This window comes from Aulonocara sp. 'chitande type north' Nkhata Bay, linkage group LG9 (genome assembly GCF_057382095.1).
Source record: "Aulonocara sp. 'chitande type north' Nkhata Bay isolate Kocher_YH1m ecotype deep benthic linkage group LG9, A_spYH_male_GT1.1, whole genome shotgun sequence".
Classification (NCBI taxonomy): domain Eukaryota; kingdom Metazoa; phylum Chordata; class Actinopteri; order Cichliformes; family Cichlidae; genus Aulonocara; species Aulonocara sp. 'chitande type north' Nkhata Bay.
The window spans coordinates 20973063-21000006 of NC_141352.1; the positions used below are offsets into that span (position 1 = coordinate 20973063).

Sequence of the window (26944 nt, forward strand, 5' to 3'; positions counted from 1 at the left end):
AAGAAGTGACACATTTTAGAGGTCACTCATTTACTCTTAGAGGTAGAACGAAAATAGGAGATCTTTTGTTGCCACAGCATATTTAACAGCAATTGTTTTGGGAAATTTCTCTAAAGAGTATTTGATTGCCTCACCAATGGTAGAAAGTTTAAAACATAGAACAACAAATGTCTGATAACACTGATAACTGGATAAGCTGAAAGGAGAGCATACTTTACTGTAGCTGCTTTGACCTGCACCTGATTCAAAACCCTGTGTGAGCATTGTTGGATTAACTCATTAGTTTACTGCTTTGCTGTCCGTCCCACTTTGAACACCCGTTTTTGATAAAAATATCTACATAAGTCTTTTTACACGCAGATAATATCCCTATGTTGAAATGATAATTTGATTAAGGAGTATTATGTAGGTATATATATACACACACTGAGTAACATGTTGACACTTAACACTTAATGTAATCTCAGTTGATACTGATTAAATAACCCAATCCAAATGGCATGCGCTGAGTGTTTTTACCACCACAGCTGACATGAGTATATGTAGACTGTGCAGTGCAGTTAATTTCTTTTCTTCAGAATATTTCAAAGTTTAAAGAATGTGGAAATTGATTTTTCCATAGAGATGGTGGTTTTCAGTTCTTCTTGATACAGGCTGACTAAATCTTGATGAACTCAAATCTTCTACCCGACACTGAAATTCCAAACTAAAATTGTGTAAAACTGAGAGTTTTGCATTATACCTAAATGGTATGATGCTAAATTGATAATCCTTCAACCTTTCTACCTCATGTCAAATATGCCCGTTAATTTTATATTGGTGAACAGTGCCCTTGCAATGGGCCTTTAACAAAAGTGATATATTGAGTCTGACAAGTTAAAAGCAGCTTCCTCCTGTCAGTTACGGTAAGAATGTCCTGGACAAGAAGTGTATACCAGAACCTGCACAAAGCTCCTTGAACTTGTTCTGTGAACTTCATGCACAACAGACAACTTCCTGCCAAATGTCCTGAACCTTTTAAACTCATTATCCACGTCAGACTTTCCAGTGTATCCTCCACTGAATCATCAAACCAGTGGAGCAAAAACACATCTAATGATGCAGAGACAATTTGATGTGTTTTGTCCAAACTGTGTTCTGCACGAAGTGAAGTGAAGACTGAAACTAGAGTTTGCAAAGATATTACTTACTAAGCTCAGCTACAAATGACAGCCAAGAGACCATAACAAGCTTTGGCAAGAAGTGGTGTCTCCCCTCTAAGCTGACCTTAGGGATGCATTTATCCACACCTCATAATCTATAGACAATCAGCCATGAATGCCCAGACATCCAAAGACTTTTGGACTGCAAATGCAAGAAGAGTAGGGGTTGCAGAGGGCATAGCTACTGAGTCCTTTTAAACTCTCTTTGTTACATATTTTATGGCACAAGTGAGAAGGAGCAAAACAAAATAAGTTCTGAGTAGTGCAACTAACTCAACCCCCCCCCCCAAAAAACCCAGAATGGTTCCCATTGGTGCTATTTTATTATTGCACTGACCATCAATGATATTATCATTATTAATGGCAAGCCTAATGAAGTTAATTTATAAAGATGAATCTCATTTGAAAACTGCATATATTTTAGTATGTACAATAGCTAATGACAACTGACAGATGAATGTAGATTAACAGGGCAGTCAAGTTTCACACTACCTATGAAGCACTGGTTGCTTTTGGAGGCTGGAGTTAGGTTTAGCAAGGCTATAATGGTTGGCTGTCCACCCGATGCAAGGTGAAAGAGCGATCCTTGTTCCTGAACTGTAAACTGTAATTTTCCAACAAAGACAAATTCGGTGTAACATCTCACACTGATCTTTTCATACCTCTCATGGACCAAATGAACTTGGTGAGGTCTCTGCTATGTAGGAGAAGTAGAATTTATGCTAGAGCTGTTTTCTGTCCTATGTGTGAGATCCCACTCTGGCTCATAAATTATATGATGTTTTTCTAACATTTGCATCTCCTTTCATAAATTTTATGTGTTATTTTGTTAGTCACCATGTTTCCGGTTCACCTTTTCCCTGCCCTCCTGCGTGATTGCTTCCTCCGCCCTAATGGATCGCACCTGTGTCTAATTGTCTCCCTTGTGTATTTGAGGAGCATGTTTTCCCTCCCTGCTCTGCCAGATTGCCTAATATGTACTTAGTGATGCAGCAATTTCCTAGATTTTCTATGTTTTTGACTCCGTCTGTTCATCTTGGCTAGGCTGTTTAGATTTCCTTGTGCCAAATCCATTTTTAGTTCAGTAAACTGTTTTGCCCTTACACAGTATTCATATTTCATTCCTTTATAGTATGGTCTGGGTTGACCTCTATGTTAATCTCAGTTAGCTCTCTGTTATTTCAGAATAAATTGAGTTTAATTTTCCTAATTTTAGATTTCCAGATATCACATGTGCTTGTACTTGCAAGTGCATCTCTCGTGACTGTTATATGTCCCTGTTTGTTATGCCTACCATATGCAGTTAATTCCATAAATATTTGGAGGCAACTTTTTCTAATTTTGGTTCTGTGCATTACCACAAGGGATTTTAAATGAAACAACTGTGATGCAGTTGAAGTGCAGACTTTTAGGTTTAATGCCGTGGTTTGAACAAAAACATTGCATAAAAATGTGGGGGAACTAAAGCAATTTAAACACAATCCCTTATTTCAGGAGCTCAAATGTAATTGGACAAATTAAATAACTGAAAATAAAATTTTAATTTCTAATTCTTGAAGTCTTGAACTCATGGACATCACCACATGCTGGGTTTTCTTTTTAATGCTCTGCCAGGCCTTTACTGCAGCAGCTTTTATTGCTGTTTGTTTGTGGCCCTTTCTGTCTGAAGTTTAGTCTTCAACAGGTGAAATGCTCAATTGGGCTAAGATCAGGTGACTGACTTGGCCATTCAAGAATATTACACTTCTTTGCTTTAATAAACTCCTGGGTTGCTTTGACTGTATGTTTTGGGTCATTGTCCATCTGTATTATGAAACACTACCCAATCAAATTGACTGCATTTAGCTGGACTTGAGCAAACAGTATGTCTCTGAACACCTCAAAATTCATTCAGCTGCTTCTGTCTTGTGTCACATCATCAGTTAACAATAGTGTCCCAGTACGACTGGCAGCCATGCACGCCCAAGCCATCACACTGCCTCTGCTGTGTTTTACAGATGATGTGGTATGCTTTGTTTGGATCATGAGCTGTTTTTGCCATCACTCTGGTAGAGGTTGATCTTGGTTTCATCCGTCCAAAGAAAGTTTTTTCTAGAACTGTGCTGGGTTTTTAGATGTTTTTTCAGTACAATTGAGCATTTCTATTCTTGAGGCTTATAAATGACTTGCACCTTGCAGTGAACCCTCTATATTTAATTCATGCAGTCTTCTCTTTATGGTAGACTTGGATATCAATGAGCCTATCTCCTGGACAGTGTTGTTCACTTGGTTGGCTGTTGTGAAGGGTTTTCTCTTCACCATGGAAAAGATTCTGCGATCATCCACCACTTTTGTATTGCGTGGGGATCCAGATCACCAGTGCTTTCTTTCTTTCTCAGTATGTACCAAATGGTAGATTTTGCCACTCCTAATATTGTAGCAATTTCTTGGATGGTTTTTTTCTGTCCATGGTGAGAATACAGACATTTTTCATGATAGTGTCAAGTTCCCTGTTCAACTCTGTCACCGCTGCCTGATTTAAAAAGAAGAGAAATCACAAATACATTAGAATATTATACATTTTCAAGAGGTCCTAAATCCCCCACTTTCCTTGTTTAGTTCCACACTGGGAAATCCATCTGAGTACATTTAGGTCAAATTTGTCCTACAACAGCCTCAATGCACATAAAATTTTGTCACACGTTATGCACATTAAAATTTTAGACCACTTTAAGAAAAGTAATCACATTTTAAGCTAAAAAAAAGAAAGAAAAAAAAAAAGAAAAAGACATTTATGGTGTTTGGAATGCTGTCAAATGTCAAAATAAGTCAGTCTTGACCTGAACAGTATGTAAGGTTTAACTCATAACTGCTGTTGAATCCTAATACTGTGTCATCCCAGTCTGGAGCTACCCAGTTCTAGGGGTGTTTTGGAAATACTTATCACAACAATTTCTAATATATCAAAATCTCACAGTGGCTTTGATCTCAAAGTTTGGATATTAGATTATATCAGCTCACTTGATATGACTCAGCATGACAAGTATTTTATCATGCTTGCAAGTACTGGAAAAAAGGAAAAAGAAAAACAGTTTGAGTTGAGGAAGGGACACAGGAAACAGAAAGACTTGGATAGTGGAAGAAAAAGTTCATGGGTTTGGCTGAAAGTAGAGGGAGATTACACACAGACCAGACAGATTTATTCTGTTAAGGCTGAGACCCCTTCTCTTGACTATAACCTGGTCAAAAATGAGGCTGGACCTGGCTTATCTTTAGTGTAGACAGCTGTGTGTTGACTGGAGACTAAGGATGGAAGAGGCTGAATGTCTGAGAGAAGAGGTTCTCAGGACTGAGGGTTTGTAGCTGGATGGGAGTAAATTTTGGCAATTTGTGGAATCTGTATAATCTAGTGTGTAATTACACTTTCGTAACAGTCTGACCAACCTGGCTTTATTCTCCGTGGTCTCCAGTACCCGAGAGAATATTTTGAGCAGCCGATGCTCTCCTCCCTACATGGCTTATGATGCTGAGTTAAACGTGCCGTCAGACCCATGACAATATCTGCGCTAAGTTTAATTGTATATACCACACAAAGCATTTAAACAAATGATAAACATTGTGTGTTGAGCAGCAAATATTTACAACAACAGAGACTCACAGCCTCTCTGCTCTGATGAATGTATGTAAATGCTTCATATACAGCAACCGCTCTGTGAATATGAGGCCCGGTGTCAGCTCATTATTCACATACATATACATGGCTGTCGAGGTCAAGGATTCTGCCAACTTCCCTTTTTAATTTCTGCTCTGCAGCACTTGAATATTAAAAAGGTTCAAGCTGTCGTACACGTTTAATTTCTCATCTTTAGAATTATACGCTCCAATCGAAAGACCGTCATCTTTCTGCTTTAATGGTTGAATTTGCAGTAGGAGAAATATCTTCTAATTCAGGTCAGATTTTAATCTTTTTGTTATAAAACATCCCCCGCTGCCAATGAACCTTGTCTCTCTTATTCATTAATCAAGCTGAAATTATTCAGGTGATTTGCTTTGAGAGCTGATCACCACAGGGAGAAAAGAACAGTCTTTGCTGCATGCGTTATTTATAGACGCTGCCATCTAAAGATGTCAACTCTCAACAAGTTAATGAGCATATTGAAAGAGCAGATATATTCCTTTATTGTGAAGGTGGGATGTAACTAAGAATTACATTCACTCAAATACTGATTTTAAATGAAAACAGCTTGCAAATTATATGTAATAAAATGAGACTATATATTCAATAAATATTTTCATACACCTTATGAGTCGAGCAGAATGCAGAGCAACTTTTAAAGCGGGTGTGGCTGCATAGCAAAGTCATTGGAAAGGCTCAAACAGACTGCTAGTACCAGCCATTGTTAGTGTGGTCAATGTGCATGCTCCATCATCCAGGACTTGTTCATCAGGACGTAGCGCTTTCAGAGGGAGAAACGTTTCGTCACTCGGATTAGTGACTTCTTCAGTTTCACAGCCATTGCTAGCTTGCTAACTGATACTGAGGTGGTACACTGGCGGTTTAGGATGAGAGTGTTATGACCCGGCTCAAAAGCCACAACATAAAAAAAAAAGATGAATACCAGAGTGTTAGTGAGAAGAGGTTTTTTTCTTGAAATGGAATACGAGGTTGGCTAAAATGGCTGGTGCCACCAAGGCAAAGACAAGCGAGCTCCTGGGAAGCTTGCCTCAGGTATGCTTTTGTCCACACCTGACTAGGTGTGGCCAATTAGCACCAGCTGAAAACATTGAGATGATTAGGGGCTGCAGAGGGACGTAACAGAGTGTAAGTTGTGACATCTGTTCCACTGAATCTTTAAACATCTGTCTGTGTGGTAAAGAAACAATATGTTGTGTTGACTTTTCATTCTCAAACTATCACAGAGAAAGTCGGTATAAGTTTGTTTGATTTACTCATATGTTAATCATCTCTCCATTAAAAAAAAATGGAGAGCTGTTCATAATCTCGAGACTTTTAAGGTGCTTTTAAGGACCCACCTCTACGCTTTGCCTTTCGAATTAAACAGAGCTTGATATCTTAACTTTTTTTTTTTGTAAATTAATGAATTATTTTCTTCATATTTTCTGTGTATTTTCTTTGTTGCTGTGCAGCACTTCGGTGCAACTTGTTTGCATTCACATTGTGATTGACATTGACAAAGAGAAAACAAACCAGAAGGTGATACCACAGATATGTCAAAGCATATTGCTGTCAATTTATCTCAAAATAAAATGAAAATGTTTGAGGGGCTTGCTTTTTTACTTGTACTGCACATTTTTCTCTCTTTGCGACAACCAACAAATGCGTCTGTTTTTAGTTTTCCTTCAGTGTCCTTAAAGTTCATAAGACTGCAGATAAAAATAAGAAATCATTCTGATCTCACAAGTGTTAGTATTGCCAAATATCCCCATATTATATAATTACATCCATGTAATTGAAAAAAAAAGAAAAAATGACAAAGTTAATAACATTGAAAACATTAACATTACTACACTAATGCTTCAGAAGTGCTAAAATGATGTATGTCTCTGAACAGTCACAGGTTTATTTCATTATTGTGTGTTTATTTTTGATTTTCAGATGAACAGCACGATTAATGGCAGCCATGGCAGAGCTAACAGGTTCCCTTCAACTTACCTTGAGTATTCTTGCAGTGTGCCTCTTGTATACTGACAGGTGGCAGCATTATTGCGGGACAAGGATCCGCCAAATAGGATGCATAAGACTCAGGTGCTGAATGCGGTCTGGTTCACTGGCTCACTTTGCGCTTATTGAGCTCATTTGTCAATACTTTGCCGACTGCTTCATACACAACGGCACGTCACAGAGCTCTGCAGGATGTTCGCGCTCATGCTGCGTTGATTGGAGGTGCTGAGTGATCCATCTCCTACAGGTACACTGTTAAGATTAAACCCCAACTGTTATGATCACTTGACTCAGCAGTGAATCACTCGATTCAGGTCTGAGGAAAATTAGCAGGTGTTGCACATCGCCGCAGCTTGAGTGAGGATGTGAAAGCAGATTGGCTGCATTCAAAATGCAAATGTTCTCCGCTGTCAATGTGTCCTAATTAACGAAGTGTCAAAAGGCGGTGGGATGTGAGAAAAACGATTATGAATTATGAGACAACACGACTTGATTTTGGTTACTTTTTCTCTCTTAGAGAGGAAGACTTCCTTTAAAAATGCAAAAGCTTTCATTCAGCTGCTGAACAAGAACACTGAGTATCTGCCAATGTAAAGTTTGCACCTCATTGAAATTCTAGGAGATTTTACTTATTGTTTTCCATTTTTTCCTGTATTGTATCAGCTCTGCTTAAAAAATGACACTGCGGATCTGCATATAAACTCCTTCCTCAGTGCAATCACCAGTTTTCTTGTAAATCCTGTAGAAAAATGGGTTTTGCAACTTAATTTTCCAATCGGAGGTCATTGCTGGTGTGTGAAGGTAACCTCCCCCTCACCATTACCCAGATGAAACATTAAAAAAATTGATGTCAAGGAAAATCATTCTGCTTACAAATAGGAACAGCATTTCATCACAGCTTTGTATTAATATGTAAAAGACTGTGTGGAACAGATTAGTTCGAATCTTTGACAAATGGCTGCATCAATCCCACCAGGACCGGCAGACTCAACGATAAATTTGTCTCATTTAAGTCACTTACGGGCAAGCTTTGCTTTGACCTCTGTTTCACCAGTTAAGGTGAAATGAATCACAAGAGTTTAAGAATTCATTAGTTGGAAGACAAAGAACAAATGCAGGACGGGTGTGTGGAGGTACAATTTTGTGAAAATATATCACATCCCCGCTTCCAGTCATGCTGATGATTTGAATCCATGGATGGGAGTAAATAATCTTTTTCAAAGCATCTGTGAATACTCCCTTATGTCCAGCACTCAGTTGCATTGTTTGATATCCCGTTTACTCCTAGCTGCTCGTGCTGTGGTTCTTTGTTTCTTTACATTTCTGAACTTTATATTGGATTGGTCATTGAAGTCATCTAATTCAGTTCAATTAAATTTTATTTATATAGTGACAAATCACAACAACAGTTCCCTAAAGGCGTTTTATCTTGTAAGGTAAAAACCTTAGAATAATACAAAGGAAACAGAAAAGCCGTACAACCAGATGACCCCCTATGATCAAGCACTTTGGCGACAGTGGGAAGGAAAAACTCCCTTTTAACAGGAAGAAACATCCAACTTAACCAAGCTCAGGGAAGGGCAGGCATCTGCCGCGACCGGTCGAGGGTGAGTGGATGAAGACAGCACAAAGACATGCTATGGAAGAGAGCTAGATATTAATAGTAACTAATAATTAAATGTATTTGGTTCCCATATATGAATCCACACCTCAGAGCTACTGATGAAAATACTAACTGATGTCCAGACTTTAGAATTAATCAAAAAGAGGTATGAACACCAGTCATGTGAAAGAGGTTTTCATGGGGCTCTATGTACTCTGAAACCTGACTCTATATGTACAGACTTAGTACTCCCATAGAAATTAAAAGGGTAACTAGAGGCCTCTACAAAAGTAGAAGTTTAGGCAGTTTTCTGGTCTGGAGCATGAGCGCATGTGTATTAACAGGGTGCCACCATCTTCCTAGTAGCGGATGTCCCAACAAATTTACCCTAAGGTCAAACTGTGCATGAGAAATTCTCTCAAGAGCTACATGTCAGACTCTACAGGCCTCAGTTATCATGTTAAATGTTAAAATTAATGACAGCACAATTAGAAAAACACTGAGAGCCAAATATGAGGCCGGCCAGCTGTCAGACAGCTAAAGCACTGCAGCAAATCTACGACAGAGTGACTGAAAAACAAAAAAAATCAAGGTGCAGACCCGATCAGTTTTAAACATTCTTATTAAATGATAGCATGCTAACACTGGGAGCATGTGTAATCACGTCATTATGTATTTTTGTCCCAGTATAATTTCCTCCTCCGTTCTTTTTGTGAGGTTAAATTTAATCGAGCAGTATCAGCGTTTTGGTTACACTACTTTTATATCCAGCTGCTCTGAATATTATGTTCCGCATGAAAAAACATAGATATTCTTTAATGACTTCCCACTTTGAGTTACAGAGCAGTGAAGATTTTTTGCGCGGTTCTTTGCTGGCAGATATTAATGAATCTTTCTAGTTGAAATCAGCTAATTGTGGTTATGAATCACCATTAGTGACCACATTGGTACTCTTGTTTCTTCCTACCACATGTTAAAAATCTGGAACCTCAAAATGCTTTCCACTTCTACATCCTGACACTGTTAAAATGATTGACTGCTGTTTGCTATGAGAAACAACAGCCTGCAGGCCTCTGTGTTACATGTGGCACGCCCGCTGCCAACAGGGGTCAATTCAGACGTGATATTTCCCTTGTTCCACTGGTTCCTCATCCCACAATGGGGCCGTCAAGCTCGCCTTTTCTCTCAAGGTTAATTTCATTTGAACCACACCAACTCTTGTACTGGCTTGCTGCTTGCCTGTGTTAAGGTTGCTGTCTTTATTGATTGCTGTGAAATAAAATTATGCCTCACTGTATAGAGGAGCTGAGCCCTGCTGAACACAGTTAATGATCCTCTTATAGCACTTCATACGTTCCCTAGCTCATCTCATCTAACTGATTAGAGATAATGTATCTTATCTTGTGGCATATTTCTTTTGCTGGCTTTTCTGTAAGTCTCATTTGCATTTGATTATTAAAGTTACCTACTATTGACATAATAGTAGGTAACTGGCTCCTTCCCAGCTGAACTTGTAAAAATCAGTTAAACATGAGTGCGATGATCACTATTGGGAGTAAGAGAGCTTTCATGCATACAATGGTAGACATCGTCCTTATTAAAAGAAAATATCCAAATCTCTAAATTGAAAGAAGAAGAGAACAAAGGATTGAGGAATGAAAGTCGGTAGACGCAAGTCAGAATACCTGTTTATGGGAATGGGAAAGTGACAGGTGTAACAGTGAAGATGGAATGAATAGAAATAATACAAGTGGAAGAGTTTAAGCACCTGGGTCGACTATCTGCAGAAATGGGCACTGCAGGGGAGAGGTGAAGAAGCGAGTGCCAGGGGTGATTTGTGACAGGGTGGCAGCAAGAGTGGAAGGGAAGGTCTACATTGTAGACCTTCCCTTCCACTATTCAGACTTGTAGAGTAAGATGCTAGTGAGACCTGATGTATGGTCTGGAGATGTGGCACTGAGAAAAATACAGGAGGCGGAGCTGGAGGAGGCGGAGCTTAAGAGGGTCAGATTTTCATTTGGGAGTTACCAGGATGGACAAGATTAGAAATGAGCAGTTTGGAGACAAAGTTAGAGAGACAAGTTTGACATGGTGCAGAGGAGGGATAGGGGATATACTGTACAAAGGATGTTATATATGGAGCTACCAGGCAGGAGGAAAAGAGGGAAACCACACAAAAGATGAAGTATTGTCACAATTATGCAAGATGCAGTCACTTACGTACAGAGTAAAGATCATTTCTGAATCTAATTTCAATCCAAATTATTTAAAAAAAAAATAGAGGCAATAAAATGTGGGCTTAGGAGACTTTGGTTATTTCTGTCCCCTTGTCATGACATGTGTCCATGTTAAACACATGAGCAGGAACAGTGACCTTGTTGAGTAACAGCAATAAAACCCATTTATTACTCTTTACAGCATGAATGCTGAGCACACGTACGGTATCAATCCAGGAGCCGAGTAAGCTGTACACAGTGAGGAAAAGCCGCTCTACACCAGGAATTCTTCCTCATGTCCTGACAGAAAAATGCTTCATTTAGAGGTGAAAATTAGGTATTTTAGTTGAAGGTTAAACAATAAGCTGCTGATGGCGTCACCGCTTGGCTTGGTGTGGCTGGTGTTAGCCTTCACTTTGGTATTCAAGCCAGTGGCTGCCAACACCTGTTCGAACCAGGCTTTTTCCTGCTCTCACGGATTATGCGTGTCTGAGGACTGTGTGTGTGACTTCACCGACGACTGTGGAGACAGCAGCGATGAAAACAATTGTGAGTAAAATGTGAAAATGGACACACAGTGTAGAAAAATGCGAGAGTAAAAATCTATTTTTATCCACGATCTGGTTTCAGTTCATAGAGTTTGTAAATTTGCTTGTGAATCAAACATTTTCTCTTTATATTAAATGCAGTGGAGAACAACTTATCCTCATCCTTTTTCATCTTTGAGAGCGAACTTATCACACATTTACTTTTCTTTTCTCTCCCTGAGAACTCCTGTCGCTTTAAGCTGCACAAAGTGTGTAACAAAATGCACCGAAACAGAAACAGTTTGTGTGTTTACTGATATTTGTTGAGCAGTTCGAAGCATTGCGTTTGAAATGACCTGAAAATATTACTCCTTTTATGCTCACTCCTCTTCAGTATGGCTAAGCTAGATGCTGAAGTACTGCAACCACAACACATTAACATGTGCACCTTGAATGGTGGATTCACCAATAGGATTGCCTTTTATGTTATTGATCCTTCCATTTAGCTTCACATCAGTTTGATGTCTGTTGTCTGGGAGGTGCACAGTGATGTGAAGTAATCAACAATGCCCCTCAGATGTCTTAAGCCTAAAGTAACAAACCTATTTTAAAGATGTTAGGAGTAGAAAGTACAGTTATTTGGACATTGCACAAAAGACGTAGAGAAGAGGCGGAGTGGGTGGAGACTAGTGTCTGGGGTGATTTGTGATTGAAAGATAGCAGCAAGAGTGGAAGGAAAGGTTAGAGGCAGTGAGACCTGATGTGACGTGTGGTTTGGAGGGCTGACAAAAAGACAGGAGGCTCAGCTGAAGATTTTAAGATTCTGATTTAGAGTGAGAGCAGACGAGATTAGATATGAGTACATCAGAGCGACAGATCAGGTCGAGCAGTTTGGAGGCAAGGTTAGAGAAGCAAGGCTGGTTTGAGATGGTGTAGACATGTGCTGATATGTTGACGATGAAGCTGACAGGCAGGAGGAGAAGAGGAAGACCACAGAGAGGATTCACAAATGTAATTAAGGAGGACATGGAGGCAAAGATATTTGTAATAAATATATGAACTTCATTACTTTCCACCTCTATGTGTCATCATGACATGTCACTCTGAACTATCAGGCTTATATCCAACTGAACAAAATAATGGGACTAAAAGAATAAACAACTGTCTTAAAGTACATTTTCTAAAATAATATTTTTTCTTCCTTAAATTAAGAACTATTATCTTTGGTCATTTATTGTTCATTTATTGTGTACTGTAGTTACAAAACTTTTTTTTGATCATTAATCTTACTAGCGCTTTAGGAGTAAGCCTTGTTCTAAAAATCTGTAGCTTTAGGGCTGGTCTCTAAAATCCAGATCAGTAGAATAAAACAAATAGAAGTTTAATCTAATCGAAAGCTTTACTGAGTATATTTTTATGATGGATATAAAATTTTGTCGACAAGGATCTATAAATGGGCGGTGATTGTTGTATGGTTGCTAATCTTGAAAATACGCCACGGCACTTCTGAATTATAAACTGCAGTTTACACTTAAATCTTTAATGACGTGAACTACATCAGAGGCTTAACAACAAAAGAGCAGAAGTGAAATATATGTGTTACCATTTTCTGCTGCAGGTTCAATGTATGAGAGGTGTGACTTTGAGGAGGGTTTCTGTGACCTGATCCAAAGCTCAGAAATGAGGGCTCAGTGGTCCAGAACAACTGAGGTCGCTGGACTCAAACATGACCACACAAACAACAAATCAGGTTGGAGCAGCTGTCATTTCCGAATGATAACAACACCTATTATGAAAGTTTTCCATTAAATTTTCCTCCTCTCTCCCGTCAGCACATTTTCTGTCCCTGTTACCCGTCAGAGGAAACAAAACCACAGCAGACCTGAAAAGTCCAGTCTTCCCACCCAGCCACACCTGCCAGGTAACAGAATCTACAGTAAACCACAGCCTCCACCAATGTGACATCACCGGATCACCTTCTTTTCATTTCTGCTTGTCAGATGAGTTTCTATTATTATTTTGGAACAACTCACGGAGATCTTCAGGTCCTGGTTCAAACTCATCCAGTAGGTCGGAGCACAGCAGTGTGGAAACCCTCAACTCAACTACAGAAGGATACGTGGCTGCGGGAAATCCTTCGCTTTTCCAGGAATGACAGTTTTCAGGTCTGTAACAGTGTAATTACTGTCTAATACTAACAGCGTGTCCCGTATCAGATCATGGTGTCACAAATGGTCTCAGTTATATTAGTATTTAATTTCTAATTCATACATATTAAACCATTCTTTAAAATACCCCCGACTCCAACTTGTTAGCGTTTAATCAAATGTATTATTACCTTAGGCACCAGCAGTGCTACTTCTCTTAGCTTTCTGATACTATACAGTCTTTGTGCAGTATTTGAAAAAGCTCTTTTTTTATTGTAGTTTTAATATTTTAAAGTAAGAGCCCATAGCAAATGTGCTAAATTGTACTGTGGCTTTCGTATTGTAGCTCAGTATCACTGTAGTGCATTAGCTGTGTCTCGTACTCTGCACTGCTCCTGAGTAGAATTTACAAAAGGAAAAAGTCAGAATGCAGCTCATTCGAGCCCACAATAAAAATGAATGTGGAGCAAAACCCGAGAGCAGATTTTGGAGGCACAAGAAAAGAAAAATATATCCATTAGATGCTTGGATCCTTTTCCTGTGAGCTGCACTTTGACTGATGAATGAAAACAGGGTCTATAACATATAATTTATTGTCTTTTTAACTTGACAATCTACCTACTGTCTTTAATTTAAACAATATAATCTTAAAGCTGCTCTTATCATTGTTTCCTTAAATAACATTTAAGAGAATCATCAGATGATTGCATTTTCCCTCAACTTTGTGCATCCCCTTGCTTTGGCTTTGCAGTCAAACATCTTTTGCTTCCTTGATTCACTATCTTTTTTATCTGAGTCATTTTTCAGCCACAGCAGACAGGTGTTTTTAAAAACGACCCCAGCAGCACACAAACAAAATTAGCAACATAAGGGATGGTGCATTTAGCGGTTAAGGAGTCGAACATTTACACCAGAGCTCGGGATGTTCTTGTGGAAAGCACACCTTTTTGATTGTGAGCGCTGATGCCATCAAGTTCCCATTAAGCCCTGCAACTAGACCTAATTTGATAAAGTGAAGTATTCTGCCTGGGAACATATAATAAACTAAAATAATTTGTGTCTAGCAGCCATATTGTGGCCTGGGGCCCCTCCAACAGAGAAAGCCAGATAATTAGCTAATCGCTCAGGACCTGCCCTGGTTGATATTCTACTTATTCTACTTTAGAGGCGCTAACAGCTGACCACATAAATGAGCTCTCAGGCTTAGGCTCTTTCTGGCTTTTGCCGGTGCTGCCTCATCAGGAGCTGGTGGAGAAAACATCTGAACTATATGGAGGTCATCCCAATAAATGGTCAAAAGTCATGCTTGTCATGACGTTGGGCCTACATCATAACCTCTTGATGTTTTACTATAATCTGGTTCAAAGGCTTTCACAGGTTTAGTAGGTGTTATGGTATACAGTGTTAATAATGCAGTGTAGGGTTTATTGTAACTAGCGAAGTCGTCACAGAAGAAGTAAGCTTCACGACAGGAGCTTTTTATATCCACTGCGAGGGTAGTGACCTACTCTTCAGAGGCCATCTGGAGTCCTGTGAAGCCTGCTGTTGTGTCCTTCCAGTATCCTGAGACAATGTCAGTGTGTCACCGTCCCCTCTTCTCTGCCTTCACCATCTGTCACCCAGGAGTGCCCGCTCAGTTTTGTGATGTAGCCGACCAGTAGCAGCGGGAGTAAAGAGAGGCCACCTCTCTGCTAACATTCACTTTCCCCTCCATTAATCCACTTCCTGTTTCCAAGGTAGTTTGGTTAATTGGGTTTTCATTTGCCGTGATTTCAGTTTCAGTCAGTTTGCTTTATGGGCTGCACCTTGAGGTTAGATTTGCTCTTTAATTGTGTAGCGGAAGAACTTTTCATTTGGTCAGCTTGAATCTTGTAAGATCAACAAAAAATATATCACCCATATAAAATTTTTTTCCAGAAGCTGGAGGATGAAAATCTAATCTGCGATATGATTAAGGGTGTTTTGTTGTGCTGCTTCTACTCACAATAACGACATGACTCTGTGGATAAAAATACCCAAGATTTTAAGAAAGCGGGGGCACACTGTCTGGATCAGATAAACACTCCGGCTCAGCTGTGAAATCCTAAATAAACAGTTATGTAAACTCATTGCTGAAGATTATATTACCCTTGTGACCTCAATTTTCACTTGTGGAGGTAAAAGAAAAACCATCTGAGATGTGTGACTGATGGAAATTCTACTTTTCTGAGCAGTCTTGATGACGCAATCTACTGTTTGCTGAGATCAGTCATAAATGACAGGCTGTAAAACTGCACCGGTGCAGATAAACGCTGCTCTGTGGACTTTGATCAGCGTGTCTATGATATTATTCTGATAGCACTCTGACTAAGGCTTCATTTACACTGCAAATCTGTGAGCTTGATTCTGATCATTTGATCAGATCTAATTTATTTGTAATAGTTGTAGTTTTGATATATATTTTTACTTTATTAGATTTCAGTGTGAACCAGTTAAGGTCCTAAATTGACCAAAACAACAACACATTACTGTTTTAATGTGTTGTAATGTTCAGTAGGGTGCACAGAGCATTTCTTCCTATTCATCTAGGAAAAGGGATAATAGATGTAGTTATTTAGTCAAATATATGTAAACAGACATGGATTTACAATATATATGGCAAAAACAGACTTTTTTGCAATACTAATGAGCTGAAAAGTCGATATTTAGCATGACCACCTTTATTTTACAGTACAGCGTGAACTCTTAGGCAGCTTTCTTGTAATTTCTTTAAGTCTTCAGGAATAGTTCTCCAGGTTTCTTGAAGGACATTTAAAGCTGTTCTTTGAATGTTTCTGCCTTTTGTTCTGTTCTCTGTCAAGATGATTCCACACTGCTTTAATAATATTGTGGTCCGAGCTCTGGGGAGGCCTATCCATGACTGATACTGCTCCTCTGTGCTTTTTTCTATCCAAATATGCATCAGCAGGAGTGTTCTGGGTCATCGTCAGGCTGAAAAATGAACCTGTTGTCAATCAGACTCTTTCCAGATGAATTGTTAACAATTCCATCAAACTGGACATGATCCCGACACCAATGGCTGAAATGCAGCGCCAAACCATGACCGAGCCTCCACTGTGTCTAAAAGGCTGTGGACACTCACTGTTGTATCTCTTTCCTGACCTCCTCTGTACACATTGACAACAATCTGAGCCAAAATTCTGGATTCATTATTTCATGCTGTTCACTTTTATATCAAGCCTTGTGTAATTTGGCTGACATTAGCCTTTTTTCCCTGTCTCACATCCTTAAGAAGGGCTTCTTCAAAGGCTCCCGTCAACTGAGACCATTTCTGACGAGGCTTCAGTGAACAGTAGACGGATTTATTAAAGGGACAGGTGTCTCTTTCAGGTCATGTGTCAGGTCTTTGCTAGATTTCTTTTTTCTTCTTCCTTTTTTTCCTTCATCTATCCACCTATTTTTGTTGTTGCTTCTTTTTTGTATTTTATTCCCATACTTGTTACAACCTGTTGTAATAAATTTAGAAACAAGTATTTAAACAGAAATCAGGAATAATCAGTGAGAACAAATATGAAAACTGAATGGGTATATGAATATTAACAGTAATAACGATTACGATTTTTAAGACATTAATAATATTAGGCTTGCTCAAATTCTAAATAATTTAATAGGAACTGAATGGATCCTGACATTTTTAAGAAAGACAGGCACTACAAAACCCACAAACGTTAGGATCAGCTAATATAACAGCATTCTGCAAAAACAAGGTTTAATAAAGCTTCACGGTCCAACATGCTCATTTAGGCTCTGTTTGTGTAGCAGAGCTGCAGCAGCCTGTTCTGTTGATAAGAAGCCCATAAAGTGTTATTTATAAGTTAATATTCAGTAGAAGCCAATACATTTGTGAGAGGATTAGAAAGAGGGTGAGGATTAAAAGAGCTAACGGTTGAATTAGGCTTTTTGAAGCACAAATGTTCTGTATGTATGTCGATACAGAGCTGGAATTATGAGTGGTGGGACTGTGACAATAACTATTTAATTGAAAAAGACTTTATCCCAAATATTAGAATGCTAAGGGACATTTTTATATCTGTCGATGACTCTAATGCAGCGGTCTCCAACCTTTTTTGCGCCACGGACCGGTTTATGCCCGACAATATTTTCACGGACCGGCCTTTAAGGTGTCGCAGATAAATACAACAAAATAAAACTAGTACCGGTACCGAAAAAAAGAAGATTTATTCATAACACATGTGAAAAGACCCAGGAAAACCGAGTTAACGATAAAAACGATAACAAAATAACGCTGAAAACCCTGAAAACCATACATTTCACACCTGAGCCTCAACTCGCGCGGCCCGGTACCAAACGACTCACGGACCGGTGCCGGTCCGAGGCCCGGGGGTTGGGGACCGCTGCTCTAAACCACAGGTGTCAAACTCCAGGCCTCGAGGGCCGGTGTCCTGCAGGTTTTAGATGTGTCCTTGATCCAACACAGCTGATTTAAATGGCTAAATGACCTCCTCAATATGTCTTGAAGTTCTCCAGAAGCCTGGTAATGAGCTAATCATTTGATTTAGGTGTGTTGACCCAGGGCGAGATCTAAAGCCTGCAGTGCACCGGCCCTCGAGGCCTGGAGTTCAACACCCCTGCTCTAAACAAAGCTCTTTTCACATTGAATAAATAAATAAGAACTGTATCTGGTTATCTGTCAGAAATAAAATAAAATACAAATGAAGTCACATATGATATAAAATCACTGCCCATTTCATTAGGTACACTATGAATGTCGATCTGTGGGATCAGCACTCTTGTACAGGATGTCTGGAGCAGCTCTCTGTTTAAAAAGTCCTAATCTCTGATACTACACGTCTTCCCCAGCAGGCAGTGCAGAGCTTAGATGGAGCCAATGACTCAGGAGACTCAATGCATTCAAGCTGCCTCTCTCCTCCATGTGTCTACCCCACATATCTCCATGGTCCCCTTGTCCCTGAGTAGCCTAGGGAGTCAAAATAAATTCTATGGCCACACCTGTTAATGGCAGCTCCCCTCTAGATCAGCGCAGTGACTTGGAAAACGAAACTCCAGGAGTCTGTTGCATGAGGCTGGAGTGAGCTGTAATATATGCATTATACTAATGCAGATTAATACCCAGGTTTTTACCTTTACTGTTTCACAAAGGGTTAAAAAGCAAGGAGCAAAGCAAAATCAGAATTAAAAAAAGAATAAAATCACTTGAATTATACTTGTTTAATTAACCTATTCTGAGCTAATGCTGACTTTGTTCTCATCTTTGATAAACGAGTTGAAAAGAGAATGACTACACCTCGACCACGATGCACGCATCTCTGATCCGTGTTGATACTAATAGTCCAACAGGACAGCAGCAGCCCTTGGAAATTCAATCCCCCAGGAATACAGTGGAAATCCAAACTCTCTTGAATGTGTAATCTAACATAGTAAAACTGAGCAGAGAAAAAAACAAAAAATACAAAACTAATTTGCACGTTCACAGTTTGGGCAGCAGTTCATCGCTCTACAGTCTCTGCTGGAATTTCTTAGATCCAATCTTCTGAACTGCTCATCTCACAGAAGAACCATTTATTTCTGCACAACACTTTAGTACCTGGTCATCCTTTCTCCCCCTTCTCCTTCTAGTCATTACATCTTCTGAGATTACATCTGACCCCACACATGAAGACATCCAGTTACCTTTGTTTAGCGTCTAATCACACGATGTCCAGCCACACTATATCGTCCTCTTATTATTTGACTTTTCCACATATATGATTTAAAGTTTTAAAAAACTTTAACGTCACTTCATTACATTTTCTTTTTTTCTATGTTATTCTTAACATAAATTTATAATTACCCTGTTTTTACATCCATTTTAATATAATCTCTTGTAAATTCTAATACAGAGGAGTACTTTTTCCTCACTTTTTCTCCTCAAAGCTCTGTTTGCCATTCACAATTTACACACACACACACACACACACACACACACACACACACACACACACACACACACACACACACACACACACACACACATATACACATCACGCCTTCCAAGGCCAGTCTCAGTGAGAGGCCTGCTATTATTATATTACTATTATTTGTTATATCGATTAAACTTAAACCTGATTATAATCTGATCAGTATCAAGCAGTTAAGCTTCATTAACTGTCAGAAAAATCTTATGAGTTATAGTTCGGTGTTCAACAATTATGACACTTAATATCATTTCTCTTATTCACAATCATGTATAATGATGGGTTAGTGACACATTTCTTATCTTTCACATGCCTGCAAACACACAGAGACACAAATCTAAACTGGATCATGTCTATTTGTCTATGCAAACAAAATCCAAACACTACAATAATTTTCATTACTCGAACTGCATTTTTCATACAGCATATTGATTAGATTTCTTTCGTGACTTTCATAACCAAGAATAAAGATGATTTACAATTAGCAAAAGCACATGTAGATAAACTCTTTTATAGCACTCTGTGTCATTTTTGACATAAAGTCTGGATGTTAAGACCTTTTACCCTCTCTCAGATGTAACTCATTGTCATGCCTGAACCACTGATACAACATAGGATGGATTAGTTCGTGCTGTTTACACCAAATTCTGACCCTACCATCTGTTGAACTTTAGCATGTCATCTTGATCAAGTCTACCTGCATAAATTAATTGGGCTGCTGCCATGTGATTGGCTGTTAAAGAGTAATTATAGGACAGGTGTACCTAAAGAAGTGGTTGGTAAATGTATGAATCACAGATTTGGCCCATGTTTGCCGAAGAAAATCTAACTGGTTGGTTTGTTTATGGCTGCGCTTCTCAATAACAGACCCCTCTGGATTTGAATCAGCTTTATTTGTATTGCTTCAAAATCTCAGGTCACTTTAGATCAGCGGTCCCCAACCCCCGGGCCTCGGACCGGTACCGGTCCGTGAGTCATTTGGTACCGGGCCGCGAGAGTTGAGGCTCGGGTGTGAAATGTATGGTTTTCAGGGTTTTTATCGGTTTTCAGCGTTATTTTGTTATCGTTTTGATCGTTAACTCGGTTTTCCTTGGTCTTTTCACGTGTGTTATGAATAAATCTTCTTTTTTTCGGTACCGGTACTACTTTTATTTTGCTGTATTTATCCGCAACACCTTAAAGGCCGGTCCGTGAAAATATTGTCGGGCATAAACCGGTCCGTGGCGCAAAATAGGTTGGGGACCGCTGCTTTAGATCACATCTAACTGAACTGCAGAGGTTACATCACATCAGCCTTAAACTGCACATTTATGCTGCCAGCAAGTAAATGTGAGAAAGTTAACACACCAAAATAAGAAGATTAAGCTCATATAAGTTATATTATGAACAACTTATAACAATCTTATTTGTGCCTCATTTCTTTCTTGGTGATTTTGTTCTTCTCTGGTTTTCATTGTCCTTTCTTCCCACTAGTTTCCCACTAACATGTGAATAAGCTCACAGCTTTAGCTTGGAGCAAGAGCTATAGGCTTACACATGTCTAAGCACAGTAAACACCACATTCACAGATGCTCTACACATACTATATGCATGCATGACCACCAAAGCAAACCAATGGTGTAAATTAAAAGTGGTGGCTGAGTACTCTTTTATCAATTCTTTCTTTCTTTATCTACCAGGTGGTGATTCGAGGAGAACTTTCAGCTGACAGCGAGGCCTCTGAGGTCCTGGCCATCGATGACTTATCCTTCAGCCCCGGCTGCGGGGCTGTGTCTGGTACTGGTACCATTAATAACATCGCACCACACAGACAGCACAAGTTCACACCCTGACATTTTGAAATATCGCCGCACATAAACAGACCCCCACAAACTTGTTTTGAATACCGATACCAGGGAGGTAGGGTGCTAAAACACCTGGGATGGCATTCATAACAGAATAACTGCATCGTTAAAATAGTGCTTAGTGCATGTTTTGCTCTGAATATGGAGCGTTTTTTTGTGTGTGTTGGCTTATTTGTGTCGGCTGTAACGTGCCGCCTGCAGCTCCGTGATGAATTTGATGCGGTTCAATATCTTGACCGGGAGCGTTCAATAAAGCACTGTCCAGTTGGCATTTTGGACATAATCTGAACATGTTGCTTTCACATTATTTTATACAGTTGCGAGCCCAAAGCATAGCATCACCACAGCCTGTTCATGTTCTCTCATCATGAAATAAACAGCAGTTGAACTTTTTTATTGACTACAACCTTGAGCTTATTTTCACCACAAACTGAATAACAACAGGTCCTTATGATGGGACTTTGGTGTAGAAGGATGCAGAGCAGGGCAGCTCGGCTCGTTTGTGATGAATGTGAATAACCTTTAAAAAATTAACTCATAGAGGTTGTAGCAAAATTGTATGTTAAGGAAGAGAGCCTTCCTAACTAGGCTTCATTTCTGTGACTAAAACTTTCAAAAATGTACATTTTTCATGTAAACATTAAATCTAGTTGCAATCTGTATGTGGAGAGTTGCTCTTGGCATTTTCAGCTCATTGTTTTTGGTCAATCCCAGTAGACTTATTTATTACCTACCCGGCACCAGAGCGGCAGCTAATGAGACATTATTTTCTTCAGGAGATGGTGAAGATCTAAACTGTGCACAGGGGAGGAGTGAATGCTGGTGCTGTATAAACAGGCAACTGTTTTCAACATGCTTTCTATATAATATTAAAGTTGTCAGTTTTTTGTTTACAGCCTTTTATCTTTCTTTCTTTTTTTGCTGCTCCCAAATGGGGAAAAAGTGGCAAAGAGTATTTAATAAATGCAAAAGATCTTGTCACTGCGTATTCTTAAGAGTGTGGTGAAGCATCACCAAGCCTAGTTTGGCATGTCTAAGTAGACGAGACAGTTCAGTGTCACCTTGGCTCATGGTCCCTTTGCTTCCATCTGTCTTCTGCACTCACAGTGGATTTATTAAAAGCTCCAGACTTCAAAAGAGGACTGTTAGTGTCCCTTTAATCACATAAAAACCAATAAACCAAATGCTAAATAGTGCATAACAGACAGCTCATTAGTCAAATTTTAAACTCAAATCAACTTAATACTTTTTTCTTTTACAGTCAAAACTCTGCTAACACTACCTGAGCTGCACATATACGATTTAAGACACTGTTTTGAAAAGTGTCCGACATCTAATCATGCCAACCACAAGGATTTTTATACATCCTTTATTATTCATCCTGTCTCATCTATGGCCGATTTATTTGTTAGACTCAGTACTGGCGGCTTCACATGATCAAAATATAACCAGTATATCTGAGCTGTGATCGAGTGGATGTGGCTTTGGAACTAAGTTGCTGTAACTGTTTACCACGTTGTGTTGCAATCATTATTTTTCATTTATGTTCTGCACAGGAGTTCATTTTATAGTTCTCAAACTGAGTGCACAAGTTTGCAGACAGAAAACTATTTTCAGGCAAACCTTTTTAAATGATATAATATTCAGTTATGCTTGTGGTATGTGATGTACAGAGTTAACGTCATGACTTGGACCTCTGGTTAAGTTCAGGCAACAAAGCCGCTTGGTGAAGCTTTGCAGTTATACATTAAATGTTAAAAGACCAGTTTTGAAAACACCAGTTTTGGTTAACCCTTTAATGCCTAGCCTATCATATTTGACACATTTGATACAAAAAAGAAGCCCAGTACAGCAAATATGATACAACTTACAACTCATATATGCAAATTATTATTTAATTAACTAAAAAAAAAAAAAACAGTTGGAGGGTTTAATAAATTCTTCAGTTTCAAAAGTTTGAATTAATTTCTTACAATTATTTCATGGTTCACATTTTAAAGGGTTGAGCTTTGCTCTAGTTTTGAGTTAAATATTAGTAGACCGATCTTTTCTTTAAAAAAAAAATAGTGCTCAAATATCCTCATAATTTTTGTGCAACTTTAAACAATATTTTTATAATTATCCCATTTATTTGAGAGAAAAGTATCCACATAGGTTTTATTTGCTATGAAGCCTCCATCCATCCATCTATCCATCCATCACAAGGGCAGCAGCCTAAGCAGAGAAGCCCAGACCTCCCACTCATCCAGGGGAACACTGTGGTGTCTCCAGGCTACCCGCGAGATGTATCTTGGGTCTATCCCAGGGCCTCTTCCCAGTATGACATGCTTGGATCACCTCATTCGGCTCCTTTTAAGTGTAGGAGTATCAGCTCTACTCTGAGTCACTCCTGAATTACTGAGCTCCTCATCCTATCTCTAAGCGAGACAGTCTCATTCTTCTTATTGCAAATTAGTTGAACATTAAAGCAATCTGTAAGCAGCTGTTATGTGCCATTTAGAGTGTGTACACACACTGGACTGGCAGGCATAATAACAGAAGAAACTGCTGCTGAGTGATTTTCCAAATTGAATTCAACAAAAAGACAATCCAAAAGAAAAAAATTACACCAGCAGGAAACGCAAGCTCTGGAAACAGCAGGGAGTGATAAACAGAAAGACAGCACACATACTCACCACCCCCAGTTCTCATTTCCAGAAATGCCTATCCTTGATTCCTCTCCTCGCGTCTTACTCCATCTCACAAAGATACGAGCAGATGAGGCGAGGGAGAGACACGAGGAAAGAGAAAGACAGCGGGCATTTAACAAAATGAGACATCCTTGCCTGTGAGCCTCGTTTTAAAGCGATGCCAATTAAATTTGATGCAACTGCATCAAATATTCCTGCATTTCATGATTTCTGATGCAACAGTGCTCGCGACATGATTTATATTTAGGATCGCAACGCGGCTTAATGTGAAGTGATACCATACGCTTTTTAAAGTTACAAACAGAAGCAATGCAGACCAGAAAGTTGGAACATCTTAAAGTAAAATCACTTCAGCAAATGAGTCACCTGTGCATCCTCATTTATTTACAGCAAGCCTCATTTTTCCTCTGTCCTCCTTCAGTGACCACTGAGACAGATTTTCAGGACACAGGCAGGAGGACAAAGGACAAAGGAGACAAGGACACATAAGCAGTGAAATGAGAAAAGTCGCAGAACTCTGGAAACAGCGAGTAGTGACAAACTGATGCAGACAGTGGGAGAGATAAGACTGACAGGGCTGACTGGACACAGGTGAAAACAAATTAGGGTGGGGCAACAAATCAGAAAAGTGGGAATCAAGACAAGCACGGGAAGCAAAAACAAGTGGGACATGCAACGTATTTAATATTTTCAGAGTATGAAATACTTTTAAAATGCAGCCAAGAGAAAACATGAACTAAAATTCGTAACAAAACCTGACAGCTTTACCTCTTAATGCTGTATTAATCCAAATCCTTCTCAGTTTTAATCCTTTCAGCTGAGTTTATTCCTTATTTCTTTTCAAAGAGAGATACTAAAAACTCAATACAGCAGCAAAGCAGCCTTTAAAAGACTTCATTTCAGTAGCCAGCCAGAAGCCATTTACAAATTAGGCAATTTTTCAAATGTTTCCAATACTCCTAATAAGAGGAATGAAGCTGAGTTCATTTGAGTGATAAGGTCTGAGATGATATTGATTAAAATATCCAAACTACTCAACAGTTGTATCCAGTCTTCCATAACATAGCTAATGCACTCTATCTCTACACAGTTAAGTTCATCTTTATTAATAACTGTGGTAGCAACTGTAACTCTTTATTAGCTCCTGACTATCAAAGAGCGTCTTGCCTGTGAATACTGCTTTCTCATCCAAATGTACTAATGTCGTGTTTTACTGGTCCTCTTATAGGGAGGAGGGTGTCCTCTCCTCCTGCCTGCCCTCCCTTGTGGTTCGTGTGCGATGATGGGGAGTGTATCGAGGAGAGCAAAGTGTGTGACTTCACCCCGCATTGTTCCTCTGGAGAGGATGAGGCCAGCTGCCGTAAGGATCTTATTTCTGAGTTCACACGTGAAAACAAACCAAATTGCACTGGTATGCTCGACTGAGCGACAGGCAGCATGAATTCCTGTTCATCCACTTTGAACCATTTTATTACCTTAGTTAAATATGATTTATATTTTTTTAATTATCTGATACCACATTCACATTTTAAGCTTCATATTTGTGGCGAATGAGTTTGTTTTTGTTTTTGCATGATACATTTCTTATTAAGTGAAAAAAAACCACAAAAATTATAAATATTTTAGTTCAAATCACATTTACAGTACCAAATGTCTTTAGGCACTCATTTCTTTATATTTTGCTTCCAAGAAACCAGACTTTCTCTTGAGCAACAGCTCTTCAGGCTTTCTGAAGGTCTCAGAGTTTTTCTCACTCTTATTCGTTTGTAGTCAAGTTCTTATACTTGAACATTTTCTGGGGAGTTTTAAAAAAAACTTGTTAAGCCACTTAACACAGACCTATGAATTATTCAGTTTTTCAACTTTTCATTACCAAAGGCACCTAACTCATAGGAGGAACTAGCATTGTGTCTGCACATAACAGACTACTTAGCAAAGAACCAATTTTAAACTGCTTCTTTGGTCACTTTGCTATTAGCAGTCTGTTGCAAAAACAGATCATTTGTTCCCGTAAAAAAAATTCCAAAGATAACACAGTTTGAAAAGGATAAAAATAAAAAATAAAAAAGGATTTTTGCAACTTTTGGTGTTTCCCAACAAAATATTAGCTGAAAAATCTGTGCAGCGTCTCCTAAAAAATTTGAGAAAAGTGAAGGACAAAAGAAGAAGTCGATCCAGCAACAATCCAGAAATAGTTTTAGTGGAAAGTTGGCTGTGAAGAAGCAACTCTTAAGGTAGCAAAATAAGGAAAATAAATTTTTTTCAGTTCAAATCATCACAGTGAGTGTCAACAACAGGGTGGATTTATGAAAGAAGAAAACTACCCTCAGATTTGGATGCAACATGCAGTAGCACACGGGAAGCATTTGATCGACAGCGGCTGAAATTTTCATCGTAACAATGATCCCTGATCCACTGGCAATGCAGTCAAAGCATACCTGGACAGAAAACACACAATAGCACACCATTAATCATGGATTGGCCTCTCCAGACCGCAACATTATTAAAGCAGTGTGAGATCATCTTGACAGAGAAGAGAATAAAAAAGCAGCTGTGTGTTTGCACATTTCACCACCAACAGCCAACAGCAGACCTACAGTAGAAACTGGATGCCAGAGTCAATACAAGAAAACAGACGGAGAAAACAGATTGGAAATGGTTCATAAGAAATACAAAGAGAACCTGGCAACTGAGTGGTGAAACAGCAGGGATATATGAGAAGACTTATTGGTGGCAGGTGGTTCACAAAACAGGTGGAGGGAAAAAAAAGGAGGAGAAGTAAAACTGAAATTCATCAGAACGTCTCGTTTTAAATTGTGGCCTCCAGTTTTCCTATTGTAAGTTTAATCTTTGGGAAATCATCCTGTTTAATGTAGAAGCTTTTTTTCAAAAGTTAAATCCATTCAAATGATTAATCTACGTATTAAAAATCTTACTCTGCAGTAAAACTTGGGATTAAGTTTGTATTATTGACCTTTTACTCATAATTTGACAAAGCATGCTCATTTCAAGGCCCAGTAGAATCACTTGAACACTACAGTCTGATAAATCTTCTGGGAAACATCATGGGATGTGGCT

The 26944-nt window shown here is 39.0% G+C and overlaps 1 protein-coding gene across 1 annotated transcript in view; it reads left to right on the top strand.

Annotated features, from left to right (window-relative positions):
- Positions 1-10951: 10951 nt before the first annotated feature.
- malrd1 (MAM and LDL receptor class A domain containing 1) overlaps positions 10952-26944 on the top strand; it is a 69931-nt gene continuing 53938 nt past the window's right edge. Inside the window, exons 1-6 of the mRNA XM_086306453.1 lie at positions 10952-11232; positions 12829-12960; positions 13043-13131; positions 13211-13375; positions 21012-21108; positions 25095-25226. Coding sequence (XP_086162579.1) covers positions 11055-11232; positions 12829-12960; positions 13043-13131; positions 13211-13375; positions 21012-21108; positions 25095-25226 — 793 coding nt within the window. The 5' untranslated portion in view covers positions 10952-11054. The remainder of the gene's footprint in view (positions 11233-12828; positions 12961-13042; positions 13132-13210; positions 13376-21011; positions 21109-25094; positions 25227-26944) is intronic.